At 45.1% G+C, this 20484-nt stretch overlaps 1 protein-coding gene across 2 annotated transcripts in view; it reads right to left on the bottom strand.

The window, feature by feature from the left end:
* Nucleotides 1-1202: 1202 nt before the first annotated feature.
* The window catches only part of ANAPC2 (anaphase promoting complex subunit 2), a 284740-nt gene continuing 265458 nt past the window's right edge, over nt 1203-20484 (bottom strand). For both annotated transcript variants that reach the window (XR_014962878.1, XM_085610066.1), the window contains exon 13: nt 1203-2162. Coding sequence is in view for 1 of the 2 variants with exons in the window: in XM_085610066.1 (XP_085466192.1) it covers nt 1950-2162 (213 nt within the window). In the remaining variant the exon portion in view is untranslated. The remainder of the gene's footprint in view (nt 2163-20484) is intronic.

The raw sequence follows: 20484 nt of genomic DNA on the forward strand, positions 1-20484 counted from the left end.
GTAATTCCAGGTGGTTGAGACGGTTTCATAGGAATGACTGCTTTGTGTGGCTGAAATTATCTTTTCTGTGTAGCCTTCTCACAGAACCACTGTTAATATTCCTGGCAAGAAGATCTATTTTTCTGTAGAAAGTAACTTCTCCTCAAACAAATATTCCTCAAAATGAGGGCAAAAGCCACAAAAACATTGACTAACACAGTGAAGCAAATCATTTTGATATGTAACTTGCTTTCTTAGGTGGACAGGCTCTATGCGATTGGTAACTGCAGTAATGCATTTTATCGGTTGATGGGTGTGGCTGAGTCCTGACTGTTCACATACTTCTTCCCTTGCAGGGGCAAGTGTGTTTGCATGTACTTGGATCCTTCTTGGAATACATGATTTAAATCAATTGCACTTGTTAAAAAAACCACCAAAAAACCTGACATTTAGAAAATTACATTAAAATAATTAAAAAGAAATACAATTTTAAAACAAATTGATATTCAAAGATATTTACCTGTATCTTCCTGTGTGGAGTTAGTGTTATTCCATTTTTCTCTCTGTTGCTTTGTCAGTGCATATCAGTAGCAGTGATTGGACATGTGTGGTGGTTTACTCACTCGAAAGTTTGGCTGAGGCCGATTTAAACCTGTTTTGTCAGTACTGTTACTACAGTAAATTTAGATGCAACTTTTGTGATAACAAATTATCCTGCTCGCTTTAACCCCACCTTAAATTTCCATACACTTAACTCATTTAGTGGTACTTATTATCAATTTCCAGCCACTCCCCATTTTCGCTCCAACAGTTTCGGGGGGGAAAAAAGATACTTCCTTGCGTAGTTATCTTCATACTTGAAGTATTGACCCCCAAACGAAGAGATGGACAAGGCAGAAGAGGAGATCTCCAGCCATTGATTCATCAATAGCATTTGCGAGTACAGGAAGTACTGCTACTGCAGTAAAACTTTCTTAACTCAAAAATGCCTTTGGGAATAGGCCCTGTTGTGTGCAACAGACGTAAGGTCCAGGAACAAAAAGATAGGTAGACAGCCTGTATTATGCTGCCTCATGAAACACAAAAAAGAAAGTGATTGTTGGTGGTTTGCAAGAGTTATGTACATTCCTTAACAAAAGAATAAGTCACATTTGAAAATCAGTCATGCTGCTTTTACTAACAGACTATTAGTTGTACGAACAAATATGCTTTGATACAAACTCCTGGGTTAACCTTTTATTTATAAAACCTTTTTTTTCTTTTTTTTAACAAAACACAATTGTAACCACTGCTAAGGCATTTACATTCACATCACTCGCAACAGACTCAAAGATTCTTAGCCACAAAAAAAGGTCAGAAGCAAACAGGTCAACATGTATGTGTCAGTCGCTCCAAAAGTAATAACTCAAGTGTCAGCTGAAATGCTTGCAGGGCCAAAATACAACCAATGCCTTGTAATTAAATAGGAAAAATAAAAAAGTTATTCTATCAAACAAAATGGTAACGGCCCATGCACAATAAATTAATATACACAGATATTTGCAAACAATGACTAAAGTAGCAGGTAGGTGGACTTTTCATGGGTGAGACAGACTGATCCAAGAACTTACTGTCAAGTATCTAGCTCCACAGTCCGCATACTCACAAAGTATTGCAACATTCTTTTCAGAGTCCCAAGGCCAGATCTATACATCAAAGTCAGGCAGCAACTTATCTAGAAGATCAGGGCTAAATGCCTACAATCAAATCAACAATAAATGCTGTACTGCCAAATGCAATCTTTTAAGAGGTGTCTGTGATCAGTCTGTAAGGTAGCACATGAACAAGTTGCAAAGGACTTTGCCACTGTGAACATGTACTCTCAGCTGGAGCACTATCTGTACTCAGCAAAGAGATCGATGCCCACATGTCATCTTTCACCTTGGACGGAATGCTTCATAAATCCCCAACTCTGGATTCAAAGTTTTACATTAGCTAGAATTCTTGGGGAGTCGATACACACCACCTGAATAGACAACTTGCTGATCGTTCACTTTCTTTTGGAGGAATCCCTGTAGCTCCTGCATGTCTATTTCAGACACCACAGGGCCCGTCATAACAAACATCTTCAGCATACTGTGAATCCGCTCCAGGGGCAGGCTCTCCAAATTTGTTAGCATTGCCTGAATATAGGTCCAAAAAAGCTAAAAGGAGAACAAAAGAAACAGAACATTAAAGAACTAAATTGCCAAAGTACTAAAGAAGGGTATTAGTTTGGAGTTTGCATTGACAAGTGTGTTGCATATGACATGCAGTTATCACTTTTTTCTGCTAAGTGGAATATGGATCCTGGCTCTAGCATTCTTGTGATTTCACACATGTTGATAATGGAGAAAGCATAGCCAGCATAAACAGAACCTGGGTTGTGTAAATGATAAACATCTTATCATTCCTTGCCTCTTGAAATTTCTGGTCCACTCAACTGCCTTTGACAGTCGACCATCCCACCCTCATAGGCACCATTGAGTCTTGAATGGGATTCACAGTCAACATCCTTCACTGGTTCTCCTCCTACCTTTCAAAGCGACACCAGTTTGTTCATATGGTTATCTCCAGGTAACAAAAATCCCTATCAGGTGTTGAGTCCCTGAGGGCTCCATACTATCCCTGTTCATCTTCAACCTCTGCAGGGAGCTCTACTCTCAGATAACAGCATGAATATTCAACAATTTGCCAAAGATACAAAACTCTACTTGAAAGCCTTCTTTGCTTCAGACATACAATGCCTCAAACTCTGCTTGTACATCATGCTAGCCAGGATGTCCATGGCCTAATTGAAGCTCCACCCAATCAAGACAGAATTGCTGTAATTTGCCAAAAACAACAAACAGGTTACAGTACCAATTTTGCTCAATGACATGATCGTGGCTGCTTCGCACCAAATCTCTCACCGAATGACAAGTGATGAGCATTCACACTGGACACCAACATCACCCTAAAGGAACACATTGTGAAAAAATACAAAATCGGCCTGATGCCAGCTCTCTAAATAGTGTTAAGCTATTTCTTCCACAAAGTGGCTTCAGTACTGCAATTCAAGCCCTCGTACTCTCTCCTCTGGACGGTGGTAATGCCCTACTCCTGCTCCCAGACCTCACAGTGGCACCCCTTACAGGCATCCTACATGCCACATCATGTCTAATCTAGTACCTGGAGAAATATGATAACATCAGCCCCATCTTGATGAAACTCCATTTATGCCCGTTGCCGGTCAGCATCATCTTCCCAACTTTCTGCATCATTGTCAAAGCCATCACAACCAGGACCCCCCTGCTTATCTTGCGGTCAAGCTCACCCATCTCAGAGTGATCTCAGCAAAGCCGCTGCCAGGACACCATGAGACCTCAGACTGAGGTTAAAAAAATAAAAAAGGCATCAGGTCTTTTCCATCTATAAACCCAGGATATAGAACAACATCCCTATATCCATAGGAACCCACCTTCCCAACACTGCTCCCATTCAGGAAAGAGTTGAAGACTCACCTCTTTCAAGAACACTACATCACAACTCATTTACTGTTCACAGGCCAGCTTTCTTACCTATTATTTGTTGACTTTAAGCTTGTCTTTGACAATCTATAATGCTCTGTATGGGTTTTCACTATAGAATACTACATACATACATCCAGTTTACATAACACACCCTTAAAGAGGAATGCAGTGCATATGAATCAATAAGAAAGAACTAGATATCGATAACAGATTACCAGGCACAGGTTTCCTGTTTCCAAGATGGTGAAGATGTCATGATATTCTAACTTTTCTTCTCCTCAAGCCTTGCTACATTCTCAGCTGCAATTACTGAACACCAGCAACTTTAAGTTCTGCCTTCTATTGCTCGTAATTGAGACTTGAGAACAGCGAGTCTGTAGAGAGCAGATGTCACTCACGTTCACAAAGCAACTTCTGGACAAAACAGAGCCTTGGAGTTGATGTACTTGCAAACTATTGTCCTACCTAATATTTTTAAGTCAGGTATTGTAAAATGTGTTTTGCTCCCATGAAGAGTTGCCCGGAGGGCTTCAAGTTTTGTTGACAAGTATTTTACTCCGTCGCTCTTATGGACTAACGCACTCCAAATTTACGGACGTCTGCACAAGCAGTGAACATCTCCTACATTAGCAGGAAGCACCATCACTGCAGTTCCTGTCAATGCATTGCTGTACTGCTCAGTCAACATGACAGAGCTGTAGGGCCCACAATCAATTTCTATTTTTATTTACAAAAACAAAATCCAAATCCCAAGAGGGATTTTCATTTTGAACATAAAAAAAGAAAACAACCCTTCTCGCCACGGAATGTGATTGAAATGTTTTTACTTTCACTTCTTGCCACGTTTTGGATTGCTGAAAGCCAAAGTAAAAACTTGCCATTTGCTCACTTACTCTTAATAAGGCGGATGGACAAATGGCCAAACTTTCAACAACTCTTAATCTGACAGAGGAGGTGCATGTCCACGGCAGAGACAGAATAGACTTCGTTGCTGCCATACTGAAGTTCTACCCACATCTAAATGAGGCGGGCGGAGAGTTTGGTGGAGAGGGTACTATGTCGCGAGCTGACAATCACAATTTCGAACAGCGTCCTGAGAACCAGTGAATGGGAACAGGAGCTACCACTTACTTTTAAATATATACTATTCTCGTCCGAAGTGCTTAATGTCAATTCACCAGTCTCATATTTGCTAAGGTATTTCTGCATATTAGGTCTAGATTATACAACTGCAGTCACACTGAACATGAACGATTATGCCATACCCATATGTTGATGAATGCCAAAAAGCTTCATGCATGATTGAGAATGATGCTCAACTAGAGCAGAATGGAGCAAATGGACAGGTAAGAAGCTCCATGATTCTAATCCCCATTCTATGTCCTTATTCGAGGGTACCAATAAACTTCAAGCTTAATTTCAAATTACTTATAATGGCCATCAAAAGTGGCCATTGCATTGGTCTTCTAGCTGCAGTCTTGCCTAGTGCAAAAGATTTAGCTCCTTAGCAGGTATACCGGTAGACAGCTCTAGGTCACTCTAACTGGCCTTGGGTCTAAACACAGCCTCATAACACCAAAATAGGGAGTCACACCTATGTCCAATTGGACAAAGTCTACAACCTTACTGGTTCCATTGCCAAACAACATGTTTTATAACAAGCTGTTGTCCTTTTTAAGAGCACTCCGTAACCATTGCCAAATTATGCCGACGTGCTTTAATTGGTAATCCACTGCAATAAAAAACAAGCATTGAAAATGCAATAGGTCTCACCCTCGTTTAAGTTAAAGCAATTCTGTTTGTAATTAGGCGGCTTTTTAGCTTTGCTTTTATTAGTGTTTTTCAAACTTTCATGTACATAACATGCATATCTATGTATGCATACAGAACGTCTCCGCACGCCTAATCCTTGACATCCCTCGCCACAGCCACATCACACCCCACCTGAGAGACCTGCACTGGCTTCCCGTCAACAAAAGGATCACATTCGAGCTCCTCACCCACGCACACAAGGCACTCCACAACACCGGACCAACATACCTCCACAGTCGACTCACCTTCTACACCCCAAACCGCCAGCTCCGCTCCGCCAACCTCGCCCTCGCCACCGTCCCCTGCATCCGATGAACGACTAGCGGCGGCAGATCGTTCTCCTACCTCACCGCCAAGTCCTGTAACGCCCTCCCCACCCTCCTACGGCAGACCGAAGACCTTCTGACATTCAGGAGGCTACTCAAGACCTGGCTGTTCGAGCAGCAGCAGCACCCCTTCCCCCCACAGTGCCTTGAGACCCTTATGGGCAAGTAGCGCGCTTTATAAATGCTGATTGATTGATATATGTATATGTATGCATGCATGTATCTGTATTTATGAGAGGTAGAGATTAGTAGACAGAGGTAGAGAGTGAGCATTAGAGAGTGAGCATTAGAGAGTGAGCATTAGAGAGTGAGCATTAGAGAGTGAGCATTAGAGTGTGAGCATTAGAGAGTGAGCATTAGAGAGTGAGCAGTAGAGAGTAGTAGAGTGAGTAGCAGAGATTGAGTAGCAGAGAGTAGCAGAGAGTGAGTAGCAGAGTGAGTAGTATAGAGTAATAGACAGTGAGTAGTAGAGTAATAGAGAGTAGTAGAGAGTGAGTAGTAGAGAGTGAGTAGTAGATAGAGAGTGAGTGAGTAGTAGAGAGTGAGTAGTAGAGAGTAATAGAGAGTGAGTAGTAGAGTGAGTAGTAGAGAGTAATAGAGTGAGTAGTAGAGAGTGAGTAGTAGTGAGTAGTAGCGAGAGTAGAAGAAAGTAGTAGAGTTAGTAGAGAGTGAGCAGTGAGCAGTAGAGAGTGAGTAGTAGAGTGAGTAGTAGAGAGTGAGTAGTAGAGAGTGAGTAGTAGAGAGTGAGTAGTAGAGAGTAGTAGTGAGTAGAGTAGTAGAGAGTGAGTAGCAGAGAGTGAATAGCAGAGTAGTATCTAGTAGTAGAGAGTGAGTAGTAGAGTGAGTAGTAGAGAGTGAGTCTTAGAGTAGAGTAGTGAGTAGAGTAGTAGTAGAGAGTAGTAGAAAGTGAGTAGTAGAGTAGTGATTAGTAGAGTAGTGATTAGCAGAGTGAGTAGTAGAGTGAGTAGTACAGAGTAATAGTGAGTAGTAGAGAGTAGTAGAGAGTGAGTAGTAGAGGAGAGTAGTAAAGAGTGAGTAGTAGAGAGAGTAGTAGAGTAGAAGAGAGTAGTAGAGTGAGTAGTAGAGAGTAGTAGTGTGAGTAGAGTGAATAGTAGAGAGTGAGAAGTAGAGAGTAGATGGTAGAAGGTAGTAGAGTGAGTAGTAGAGAGTTAGTAGAGAGTAAAGAGTAATAGAGAGTGAGTAGCAGAAAGCGCGCGTGTTTATCAAGACGGCGGCGGGCTGTCCACTGTCCTTACATGCACACGCATGCTATTAGGTTTGGACAAATGGCGAGAGCAGCCATCTTTGTCCATTCCTGCGCGTGCATGTAAGACTTTGGCAGAATTGATTGCAAAAGGTCCTCTCTGGCGAGAGCAGCGCATGTGTTGCTTTCGCCAGGCGGGACCTAAAAATATGAAAATGAGCAGCTTAATTTTTTTTTAAACACATTTTATTGGGGTTTTGTAGATCAGATATTGCATTTACAGTGTTATATTTTTACATAGTAGGATGTCTCCAATATAGAATTTATGTATGTTCATACCTTATCCCATTTGGTAGCAAATATCCCCTGCCCCCCACACCTCCCCATGCGTCAGTACATAGTCATATTTGTCAGCAATGAGTGTTGTGTCTGATTGCACAAAGAGAGGGTAAAAGATAACCGGGGATTAGCACTAACCTTTGTGATTGAATCTTTGTAAACAGCAGGGGGCCTCCGGTGTGCGATAGGCCTCGATGAGGAGCTAGTCTCGTTGATCCCGTAGGTGAGGCAATGGGGATGTCAGATTCTGGGTTGGTGAAATTATCTGCTAGTGCTTCCCAAGCTTGGGCTGCATCTAATGTGCACATCCCACGTTTGGCTTCTCTTAGAGGAGTAATCCACCCTCACAAATCGCCCATATCCCTACTCCATGTAGTTATTCAGGGCACTCCCGGCGACATCCAATTCCTTGTAATTTTATGCTTGGCCAGGATAAACAGCAAGTCTTGAAATTTACTGGTGATTTTGGTTTTAGATGTGTGTGGAAATCACCCCAGGATGAAACAAATTCCTAGGCAATATAATTCAAACAACATTCCTCATTCAAGATATAGTAAAATTAAAGACAGTGTAACGACCAAACTATAAAAGTCCAAAAATGTAATATTAACATTAATTCCTACACATAGACCTTCAGGTAGTACAATCCTCGACACGGCATTAGGTGCGAGTGGACACTCTAGACACTTTTGTTTCCGCATAATATTACTGGGGTCACATGATATGCCCCTGTCCACGTGATCGAGTTCGTGACCCTTGTTGCGCGGTGTCATTTGAGCGACGCACCAGTACCGCGTCTCCATTCTTGCCGGGGATATTTAACCGCGTCCAGCTTTTTGATCAAATTGATATTGCCTTTGCAACTATTAGTCGCGTTGCCCTGCAGATCGAGATTTTAACAAGGAGGTAAGCTCCCTTTCCCGTCGAGGTCTTACGAACAAGTATTATTTAACTAGTTTGATATTAGGCAATTTATGTTACCGGATCCAATTTCTGTTGAGTTTTATCCATTAGTTAAAGCTAATACGAGGCCCCCTGCTTCAATTGCCCCCGCTGCAATTATCTGCATTCATTATACGGATTCCTTTATAGTCTTTAGGATACATCTAGCCCCTAATAATCATTAGTACATATATATCAAAATGCATTTAAATGCATATACACTAAAGTCGACATTTTCTTTTCTTGCTTTTGTATCACAGGACTATCTTGCCTCCAACTAGTTACCGCCATTAATGCGGTATACAATAATTTATTTTTATTGTGAACCTCTACACACCCTATATCAGGTAAATGTTTTCATGTTTTAGACTATCATTCTCTAGGTCTGACATACGAGACCTCTTATCAATATTCTAAACTCTTTCTTTACTAAATTGTGTATTTTTGTCTGTTTTTATCAATTCCATATTCACAATTGAACACACATCAGATACCTAGAGGTGATCATTACGGCACCGTATCTTTCCAAATAGTCGTGATACAACTTAAGGTAACATGGAGTAAAAAAAAAAAGATTTTTTGATTACCCAATTGTTCTGCTCTCGCTTTTTTCACATCACGTACTGATATATTCTTACAGGCTTTATATTATGAAAGAAAGTGTATGAAGACATCTCTTCTAGAAAGTTATTTACACCTACCTCTATATAAATAAAGTAAGCATCTATACATGTATATCTTATCTCGCTGGATGTGATCGGTGAAATAGAAGGCTTCGGATTACTTGCGCCTTCAATTTATCCTCTTTCTCATTCTATTCACCATATTTTCCTTTAATTCCTTCTTTTTTTTTTATTAAATTGCTATATTTTTTTAGATTGTCAATGAAGTCATTCAATTATTGACTTGTATAATATACCTATGTGATTAGGATTAGAATTTCAGGTTGTGTGTGGCTATTCCTGATGAAGGCGTGTTTCACGCCGAAACGCGCGAAGATTTATTGTCCCATTGAAACACTGTTGTGTTTTTACACTGCATTTTTAATCGAGTGAGATTGTATGTTTATTATCAATTAAACGCAATTCACTACTTCGTTCTGTCCGCCCCTACCTCACTACTATCACAGTAAAAGCGCGACTTAAGCACCATATTTTACTAATACATGTTGGGGCGAAAGACGCCAAGTGTTACCCTGCACAATAAGCGACCTACAATCTGACAATGGAGCATTTCTCCACCACGTATATATCAGTAACGAGAAACAGATATCTTCGAGTAAGATTTGTCTTCCACTTATTATTATATCTCTGCTGGTTTGTACCTCTTAACTGTTGTGATCACATTAACACACTGTTTAAGCACCATACTGTGCCAATTCCTGTTAGGGCTAAGAAACTTTAAGCTTAGCAGTACAAAGGTGCGGCCGCGCACATAAAACGGCTGTATCAACTAATATATCGACAACGGTCTATTTCAGCTCACCACCATGCAACTGACACCAATGAGCCTAATGAAAAGTGACCATATATACATACAGATATCTTGGAATAAGAGTTGCCATTTTTATACTTGCTTTTGTCTCGAAATTTGTTCTACTACTAGCTACGTGTTCGAACACCACTTGCATTTTATTTAAACTGTATCTAGAAGATTTGCCATTTATTTTGCTTTATTGGTAGATTCAATAATCGAGCATTGCATCACCATTGGTTTTTCGACGTATGTCCTACCAAATGTGTAAGGACATAGATGTCTTTTTACCCCTGTACTCTTTCTCCCCCACAGGCAAATAACCTTCCTTAGGAGTTCTACAGATTGACATTGGAACTCCCCTTGTTTTTGATTCTGGGTATTATCCCTTTATCCCAGCACGCTTTCAACACCTTCAAGGTCCTGACGAAAGCCCCCCGACCCTTTGGGGCGAATAAAGGGCTGAAACATGTCGACCAACTATTCGGACTGATTGTGCAGTGGACTCACTAAATGCCCGTTCTGCACAACCTTCCCCTTTTTTATTCTTCCCCCATGCACCAGACAATAATAAAAACATAGTCCAGGTAGCATGAGGGATTAAACCCTTTTTAAACATTTTTTCACTCAACACGAGCACTTTGTCACAATTTTAATTTCTGATCACTACTGTTCTAATCCAGTGGATCCCTTCGGGTGGAGGAAGCATAAACAAAACCCAATGATGATGCGGTCACGTTTTTTAGGCGGAGAATCAAGATATACCGCCCTACGAACCACCTAAACGTGAATGAGGGTTTTTTAAGGAGTAGATGAAAAACCATATAACCCTGGAAAACGGGTACAAGTGATCCATTCTTTTTTGATTATAAGCAGCACTTGCGTCACCGTATCCCACACAGAGTGGGAATAACGGCTCAAGAGGCATGCGGTGTTCATCGACCGTAGCCCTAAGCTGGAGGAAGAAAACAACTTCTTCCCAAACTGATCCAGCTTCTTGGATTCCCTGTCCAGTGGTGCGGTAGGGAATGTGACTTGGGACGCTGAGGCTTGGACTACCAAGCTCTCGGGGGAGGGATGTTGGGAGAAGAAAATGGGGTCGCTGGGGCCGGGCGGTGGCGTTGGGCAACAATCCTATTCACAGGAGCCCCTGTGATGGGTCTGGAACAGGTGCCCAAAAGGATGTCCGTGAGAGCTTCATTGAACGGCAGCAGGGGCTCAGAAGAGCTCCACTGTCGGTTGAAGCACCTCTGTCAGGAGGTTAGTCCTGACTGCCACAGTAGGTAGCTCGAGGTGTAGGGCCTTGGCTGCCCTACACAACAACACTGCGTAAGACGCTCCCTCCTCCGGAGCCACGGTAGGAGGAGACAACATGCCAAGGTCTGGCGAAGTGTCCAGACCACTGGTATCCCCCAGTTCCTCTGTCCAGTCCAGATCGTATTGCAACTGAGCAGTGAGAGGGTCCTCAGACCCCTCCCAGTCTTCCTCACCCTCCTCTGGCTGCCAAACTGGCTGAAAATGGCCAGGGTGGAATGCAGGAACAAAAGTACCCATCGGCACCGGATGCGGCATCGGTCAACACCGGTCCGGCTCCGTATCTACATCTGGTTGGAAGCCGGGGTCGACGCTGGCTTGAGGCCCAGCAGGCACCGGCTGAGGACGTGGTGCCGGTGGAATCTGCACCGGTGGAGGTGTTACAAGGTCGACCGGCGCCGAACCGGATTCGGGCCTGGATCCAAGGGAGCACTGCGAAGCCGAGGCCGGAGCCGCTGGCGTCGAAGGCCTAGGGGCCCCAGCCGAGTCCACGGGGCCCGAAGGCGCACCGGTGGAGTCAGGCTGTCCAAAGATGCCATGCATCGCTTCGTAAAATTTACGAAGCTGGGCAGGGGTCGCTCCCGGTCCCGGGAACGGAGGAAAGCCGGAGTCAACCCTGAAGGTTCCACACGCGGAGCTGGCAACCACACCCTTCATCGCGTCGACCGACGAACGAGGAGAAGTCGAAGAGTGACTATGCCTCTTCTACTTCTTCTTTTGCTTCGACTTACCTGACCCTGAGTGCGAAGACTTCGACAAGGAGTGATGATGATGGCTCCGCGATCGATCCTGTGACCTTCCACGCGACCCGGACCTCGAACGAAGCGGAAGCGACTGCCGGGCCTCGAGGAGCTTTCTGGAGCGCTCCCGCGAAGACTTCGAGGCCATGGTTCGGCAGTCGGAGCACGACTTGGGGTCGTGGTCGCGCTCCAGGCAGTAGAGGCACACACGGTGCGGATCCGTCACCTACATCAGTCGAGTACAGGAATCGCAGGGCTTTAAACAGGGCATCCCTCGTGCACCAGGAGTCGATGTAGGACTCGAAAAGAAGTCGACAAAAGTCGTAAAAAGTTAGTCAAAAATTGACTGGGGGTATCGCTCTCTCCGGATCTGCGCATGCTGGCGTGGAAAAAGAAAGAACTGAGGTCAGCACGCGAGGGCAGCGTCTAAGTAACTTCCGCAACATCATGCCAGCAACCACGAGGCCGACGTCAGATGTTGAGTCAACCGACGCCACCTACTGACATGTAGGGGTACTGCTGACGAAAAACTCTCCAGATCCAGTCTGACGCCTAGGGGATATTCTAAGGTAAGGAATCTATAACTAACTGTTCTTTTCAGATATCTTATAATCCATGTTTAACATCGAGAGCGGCTTATATGCTGTATGCCGATTTCTCTGGTTTTACGATGGGGACTATTAGCGCTTCTCTAGTGGTGTCAGGCAGTCATCCAGAATTTTTGCCCGCAGCGTATAAGTCTATTAGTCTGGGCATTAAATCCAAAGAGTAGGTAGCATGCAACACTGCCAGAAATCCATCCATCCATCCCCGAGGTCTTATTACGTTACATGTTTTTAATGACATTCCTTATCTCCTGTGGGTTGATATCACGCCCAACTCTTCCGCTGCCTCCTCCTCCTCCTCATGGCGCAGGAGGTGCAGTGCATCAAGGTAGGTCTGTGATGTTGTGTACTGCGACGCTTCTACAGCCGAACAATATTCAGCGAAACGGTCATTAATCCCCTCCTGGGAGTGTATTCTGTCCCCTCCCCTGACTTCAAGTTTAACTATGGATAAGCCACGTTTGGTGGGTTAGCCAACCTGGCCAGGAGAAATCCTGACTTGTCTCACTCTGCATGCGTTTTATCAGTGTATTCTTTAAAGTCAAAACACCAAAGCCGTTCTATGCGGGTCACTACAGTCTCTATAGCCTCTAAGAGGTCAGAATACAATTCTGGGTGCCCTGGTCTACCGGTTCCCATGTCTTTTAGGTCTCGTTCCACAGCTAGTACTTCTCCCAGTAGGGTATGTCTGATTCCTGTTGACTCTGTTATGCACTGGCCACATAGGACTGCCTTAAAGGTGTCCCATTCCACTTGGGGAGAGGAGGCTGTGTCAGCATTGTCATTAAAATACTGGAATACTCCATCCCTGATTGTTGCCCCAAATAGCTGGTCCTCCAATGACTCTGGTTTTAGCCGCCAGGTAGGGATAGAAGGTCTGTGTTGGGCCCACTTTAAATGCAGAAGAATAGGGTTATGGTGTGATGTTGTGCAGGCCAAATATTCAACTAAATGTACTAAGCTATTGATGTCCGGAGTGCAGAGGAATGTGTCAATATGGTTGTGGACTTCATGGAGACTAGAGAAGAAAGAATAATCTCACTCTTGTGGGTGCATTCGTCTCCAGGAGTCAATTAGCCCCCATTGTCGTGGCCAGTCTGCAAAAGCTGGGGCATTGCAGACAGCTTGAGAATCTTGCAGCGGAGGGTGTGATTTATCCATCTGAGTGTCTGTCACACAGTTAAAACTGCACCACCCCATTATTGACAGGAGAATTAACTATGGTGCAAAGAGTCTTGATAGGCCTTCAAAAAAGGCATTGTGATCTTTTTTTGGAGCATATATATTTACTATTGCTATGTCTCGGGCTTCCAGTCGTCTCCATACTACCACGTTTCTACCCTCTGGATCTAGCAAACTGCTGGTGTGTGGGAAGGGTACCCCTGCCCGATTCCATATCAGGACCCCTCTTGCGTAGGCTGAATATGTGGTGTAGTACACTTGGAGCCTCCAACCGCGCAGTAGCGCCAGTCCCTCCTTAGCAGTTAAGTGTGCTTCCTGTAAAAGTGGTATTTGAATACTCCTACTCTTCAAGTAAGAAAATACTTTACAGCGCTTTGACATAGTATGCATTCCACAGATATTCCAGGAGAAGCATTTATAAGTCAGGGGGACAGCCATCTATGATACATGGCAAGATTGTTGGTACGTACCTTTTCTTCCAGCTTCTCACTCCCATGTCTCAGTAACCCCGTGTGCAGTACAGATATATTATGCAAGTGAATGCGACTCATGAATCCCCAACATGTTAACCAAAAACTATTATCCCAGCGCCCTCTCCCCAGAACAAGTAGGTTGTTACGTCCCATCCAAACAGTTAAACAGTGAAGAACAAGTTACTTGCCTTCGGTAACAATGGATCTGTAAGAGATTTATGTTAGTTGTAGATTCCTTACCTTAAAATCAGGTGTCAGACTGGATCCGGAGATTTTTCTTAGCAGTACCCCTGCACATCAGTAGGTGGTGGTCAACTTCTCGTCCGTCGCCGTTGTCACTGGAAGGACGTCGCGGTGCCTACTTAGACTCCCCCCCCCCCCCTGCGCACTGACGTCAGTTCTGACATTACTTTCCACCCCAGAAGCTCAGAGCCATGAATGACACTGACAACTGGTACGCCACAACTAGGGCCCTGTAAGGAAATCCCTGTCCCTAGAAGTCAGTTCGCAGAGCGAGGAGGATGGGTGTGGCGGTAAGGAATCTACAACTAACCTATGTCTCTTACAGAGGTAAGTAACTTGTTCATCTGAGACAGTTAGTTGTAGAATAGATGCCCCAGCAATACCATCCCCGGAGGAGGGTCTGCATACCAAGTTCACACCAGAATGTCCTGGAGGACCGAACTGGCAAAATTGCCGTCCCTTCTGACTTGGCTGTCCAGGCAGTAATGTCTAGTGAACGTGTGCAGAGATGCCCACGTTGCCGCCTGGCAGATATATAGGAGTGGGACTCCACGTGCTAATGCACTGGCTGCTGCCGTGGCCCTAGTGGAATGAACACGCAGTCCCACTTCTTCGCTAAAGCGTAACAGATTTTTATGCAAAAGACAACTCATCGAGAGATGGTACGTTTTTGAACAGCCCAGCCTTTCTTGGCACCTACCTAGCCAATGAAGAGTTGATCATCCACCCGCAAATCTTTAGTGCGATCAAGGTAGAAGGACAGCGCACATTTAGGGTTCTGACAGTGGAGTCTCTTTTCCTCCTTGGAAGGGTGCAGAGGTGGGAAAAACGTGGGCAAAGTGATCGATTGTCCTACATGAATGGTGTAACCACTTTAGGAAGGAATGAAGGTATCGTCCTGAACACCACTTTGTTCGGATGCACAGAGAAGAAAGGGGGCTTGGAAGATAGAGCCTGAAGCTCACTCACACTGCGAGCAGAGGAATTGGCAACAAGGAAAGCAGTCTTCAGAGTGAGGAGCCGAAAGGACAGTTGTGAGGAGGCTCGAAGGTAGCACACATAAGATAAGTTATTACAAGATTTAAGTCCCACTGGCGCATTATGAAAGGAGATGGAGGAAAGAGATGAGTAATGCCCTTAATCTATTTATGGGACTTGAATAAGGAGGGCTTCTCTGGCAGCCGAAGAAAAGCAGAGATAGCCGCAAGATAGCCTTAGAGAGTGCCCAGGGCAGAGCCCTGCTGGGCCAAAGAAAGTATGTACAAGAGGACCTCTGAAAGAGAGGCAGAAAGGGGATCCACAGCCTTTGCTGTGCACGATGCCACAAACTTGTTCCATTCACAGGCATATACTGATTTAGTGGAGGGACGCCTGGCTGCCAAGATGACATCACAGACTTTAGGAGGAAGGTTAAAAGCTGTCAGTTGTCGCTGCTCAATCTCCACACTAGGAGGTGGAGGCTGGACAGGTTTGGGTGAAGAACCGTCCCCTGCTGCTGCAACAGAAAATCCTCCAGAAGGGACAGTCTGATCGGAGGATTGATGGCTATTCTCAGGAGCTCGGGGTACTAGACTCTTCGTGCCCAGTCCGGAGCCACAAGAATAACTTGTGCCCGGTCGTGCTTGATCTTCTTGAGCGCTCAGGGCAGAAGTGGTACAGATGGAAAGGCGTACAGGAGGCCGCAGTTCCACTTGCGAAGAAAAGAGTCGCCGAGCAAGTGCCGTCTTGAAAAAACAGTACTGCTGACATTGCGCGTTCTATTCGGTGGCGAACAGATCTAACCAAGGCTCTCCCTACCACTGAAAGAGACCTTACAGCACCTCAGAGCGAAGACGCCATTTGTGATCGACCAAACACCGACGGTTGAGTTCGTCCTCCCTGGTGTTCAGGGAACCTGCCAGGTTTGAACCACCAGTGCCAGGTGTTGAACTACCGACATGGCAATCGTTCTGCGAGTCGGTGGTATCCAGTCAACATTTTATTGTGAATTTGGCTGCGTCTCTCTCCATCCGCCACTGTCTGGGAAAGAATGACCCGGGCCTCCTCCGGGCACTAAGGCAGCACCCGCGCAACCGTATCCCAGATGGTATTCACAGACCGCAGTGTCAATCTGGAGAAAGGGAACATGTGCTTCCCAAGATGGTCTAGCTTCTTGGATTCCCTATCTGGAGGAGAAGAAGGGAATGCACCCTTTGAAGAAGAGGCTTGGACCACCAAACTCTTGGGGGGAAGGGTGTTGGGTGAGGAACACTGGGTCGCCCGGAGCTGGGTGTGGTGGCGGCGGGCACATGTCCTTTTCACAGGAGCCTCCGTGCTGGGCTTGGACCAGGTGCCCAGGAGGACGTCTGTGGGGGCTTCATTGAAGGGCAATAGGGGTTCAGATGTGGATGCCGCAGGCTGAAGCACCTCTGTCAGAAGGTTAGCCCTGACTGCCACTAAAGGGAGCTCAAGGCCCAAGACCTCGGCCGCCCTTCGCACCACCACAGCATTGGACGCTCCCTCCTCTGTAGTCATGGTAGGGGGAGAAAGCATTCCAAGGTCAAGGGAAGGGTCCAGCACGGAGCTCTGAGCGGTGCTACTCACTCCATCGACGTCTGGTCAACCCCCCCCCCCCCTCCTGAAAATGAGGGGCTTGATAATCAAAGAGTTAAGGACTGTGAATAGAACTGTGAAATTATTCCACTTCATAAATATCCCTTGAGCAGTAATAAAGCCAGGTATGCACATGTATGTAGGAAACTGTGGTTCTACAGCCACATGTCCCATCCTGCACCTCATTTCATCTTTTTGTCAGCTCTGTATATATTATATTTTGCTGTACTGTGCAGTGAACTTGGTTTGAGCCTTTTTCCTCCACCCAATAGGGAAGAATGCCTACTGTATCGCCCTGTTTAAATATTTGTAGTCTCTCTAAATGCATGGAGTGAAGAAGAGTATGTAAAACAATGTTTGAATACTTGAGGGGGCGGAGTAACAATGTGTAAGCTTCTCCTTGTTCTCCCAAGGTTGAAGGTTGCTTTAAAGGTGTAAGGATGGTTAGTAGTAATGGCAGCTCCCTACACGGCCATTTAGGCGTTCCTTCTCCCTGCTTTTTTTCTCCCCTATCCGGTATGAGAGTATGAGGCTCTGCAACTTCAGAGTCTGAGTGACAGTACAAAAAAGCATATCCAAACTGAGCATGACAGCTGGCGCGATTTCTCCTCTCCAAATAAGACATGCACAGTTTGTGTGTGACTTTTCGCCAAATTGGTGTGAGAGTCTGAAGCTGTTTCAGGCTCTCGACTGACAATGTAAAAACACCCACAAACTGCATATCTTAGCCGGCAAGGAAGACTTGATGCGGCCATGCACAGTTTGTACATTAAGACAGCTGAAAGGTAGTGCTCTGTTTGACAGGAGGTAGGCCTTCCTGCAGGCCTTCCAACACCCTAAAGGAGCACTGGCTCTTGGGGCTCTAATCTATTGCAAGCCCAGTGTCACAATTACAGTGCGATTAACAGCCTAGGGTCAAATGAGACCGTCCACGGCCCGAGCTTCAAATCACTCTGCCCATGTGTCTCCAGCAATACGATTGTCCATGGGCTGAACTTCAGCAGACGAGGAGAACTAGCAATGGAGCACAGTCAGGCAGCGGAGGGTAAGTAAAATTAAAAACAAATGTCAAATGCGGTGTGCGTTCAGATACTGAATGAGTGACAGAAAGGGAGTGACAGTGTGAGTATGAGAGTGTATAAGAGTGAGACTGAGTAAGTAGTGATTGACAGCCTGAGTGACTAAGAGCAAGTGGTTTGAGAAAATGACAGACTGACAGTGTGTGAATGAGTGAAGATGACAGAGTAAGAGTGAATGGCAGACAGACAATACATGTCAGAGACAAAGTGACAGACTCAGAATGACAGAGTGACAGTGACTGAAAGAATGGCAAAGATAGAGTAATAGAGTAAGAGTGACCGAGAGAAAGTGGTGAGAGATAGTGACAGATACTAGAGTGAGAAAGACAGAGAGAAAGAGAATGACAGCAAAATAGTGACAGAATGCCTCGCTGCGGTCTAGCTCTAGACCTCTACTTGTTCAACCCCGTGTCCGGACCGCCCGTAATGGAGGTCGCTCCTTTTCATACCAGGCTCCCATGCTATGGAATAGACTTCCATTGGATTTACTTTCCATAACTGACCATCCACTCTTCCGTAGAAAGCTGAAAACCTGGCTCTTTTCTCAAAAAGCTTAGGCACATCAATATCATGTTACTGCCCGGTTTCTTTGTCTTGGTTGCTAGCGCCCTGCGACCTTTGGTGATTTGTGCGCTATACAAAAATCTTTGACATTGACATTGACAATGCCAGTGACAAGGAGTATAAGGTTATCTGAGGTGTACCATCAGTTGAAGAGGGTTGAGAAGGCCAAAGGAACTCATTGGTTGATGGGTCTAAAGAGTAGAGGGTGTTAGCAGGCTGAAGAAGTGAGTGAAGAAGCTGAGAGTCTGATACATGAAGCGCATAGACTAACGCCAAAATACCAGGGGTTAAGGAATATGCGGGAACTAGGAGATAAGAGGCTGAGGAGAGCCTAACAAGCACAGGGAGATTGAGGGACACCAGGAACATACAAAATTGCTTCTCAGGTTAATGAAGAGTACAAGAGCGGGTACATGAAGTGGAGCGGAGGAGGTTTCGCTTGTGTGAAAGCCACAAATGAGCCTGTGGAGACTGAATGATATATAGGAGGGGGATCAGCAATGTGGGCCTGAGGAGGAAAGGGTCTTAGGGGTCTGAGGACAAGAGTTGGTAAGCCCTGAGGATATATGAACAAAAGTGCTGTAAAATGCACTATTTGATCCCATCTATTCAAAATGTGATTTGTGGGAGAATCCTTTGTCACCCTTTGATCCTCCTTTAGCCAGTCCAGCTCACTTACTTTGCGTGCTCGCTCTTTGAAATTTGTGAAAAAATCCCATGCCCCGCCAATTTCCAAGATCATGAGCTGCTACTGGTCAGATGTCTTCCCTTCCCTGCATGTCCTCCTCCTTCCAATCACCACTCCCCCACTACCTCAATCTGAAAGCATTAAATGGCAAGTGTTTGTATCTGGTTTTGACACCTTCAGTGGAGTAGGAAGTGCAGGGACCTGAAATACAACTTCATAACCGGTCTACTGTTCTGATCAAATGCAAAAACCCAGGAACAGACCATGACTGTTTGGGAAGCTGTCCTTGACCCATTATACACCAGACATTACATGATGCCTACCACCTCATAAAAACAGAGTAACTGTTTTTTGCTGATTCACCTTGTAACTTATCAATGCCACAAGAAAGATGTATTTTGTAATGATTTCAGAGGTTCGTAAACAACTTTGAATTTGACAGTCCAGGATGACTTGGGTGCAACTGTCACCATTTCTAAATACAAGCAAAGTTCGCATTTACAAATGAAGAAGCTTTGAGTATGTGAACAGAGAAAGGAGTGGACAGGAGAAGAAATAGTTTGCGGTTTCTCTGGACATAGAAGGAAATGCACTACAGTGGTAAGGTAAAGTCCTGCTGCTGTACACTTAAAGACAGTGGGGGTACAGAGCTGGCATGCTGAAAACCTGACAAACTTTTCCTATGTGCAGGCTCAGCTGTTCCAAGTGAAGTTATGCAGACCTTTGAGTAGAAAAGTGTGTAGAGACTATTGACCGTGCCCAGCCTATCCCTAGATTGGTGAACAGAGAAGGGAGCTCTTCCCTCACATTTTTCCATGTCTCCAGGAAAAAAGACTGATGTTAGTGACTGCACTCCTCACAGGTTGGAGACGCAAGAAGCCATCAAGCAAACCGCTCTTGATGATGCGGATCGCCTCAGCCTCTTCCCATCCATTCTCTTCAGTGAATCTAGAATGCCTTCCTGTGTGCTGAGCCCAATAATACAGCGAAACCTCGTAACTCTCCAGTGCGTTTGATCATGTTGAAGCACTGACCTTCATTACCTCACTACAGCTATGCTACTGCCCCTCCAAGTTTACTCATCCTTTGGTAGTGCGAGCTTCTGACACCACCCAGAACTGCATGGTTGCAACCACAAGAGTTAAATAACTTATACTCTGCACCCTGCCACCACTGCCCCTACAGAACATGCTGCTCACTTCAAAAATAGTACTGTAACACCTAGAACTAGGCTGTGGCCTCTGCAAGACCTAACTCTCCACAGCTCTCAAGAAAGGATTGTGCCACCTTGATAGAGAACTAAACTACACTCAACTGTGCCATGGAGCTGCGGACATTTCACTGCATGGCAAACACTGACACTCTCTCGACACTGGTATTTGTCCTGCGTTGATTGGCG

Source organism: Triturus cristatus, chromosome 1_2 (genome assembly GCF_964204655.1).
Source record: "Triturus cristatus chromosome 1_2, aTriCri1.1, whole genome shotgun sequence".
Taxonomy (NCBI): Eukaryota; Metazoa; Chordata; class Amphibia; order Caudata; family Salamandridae; genus Triturus; species Triturus cristatus.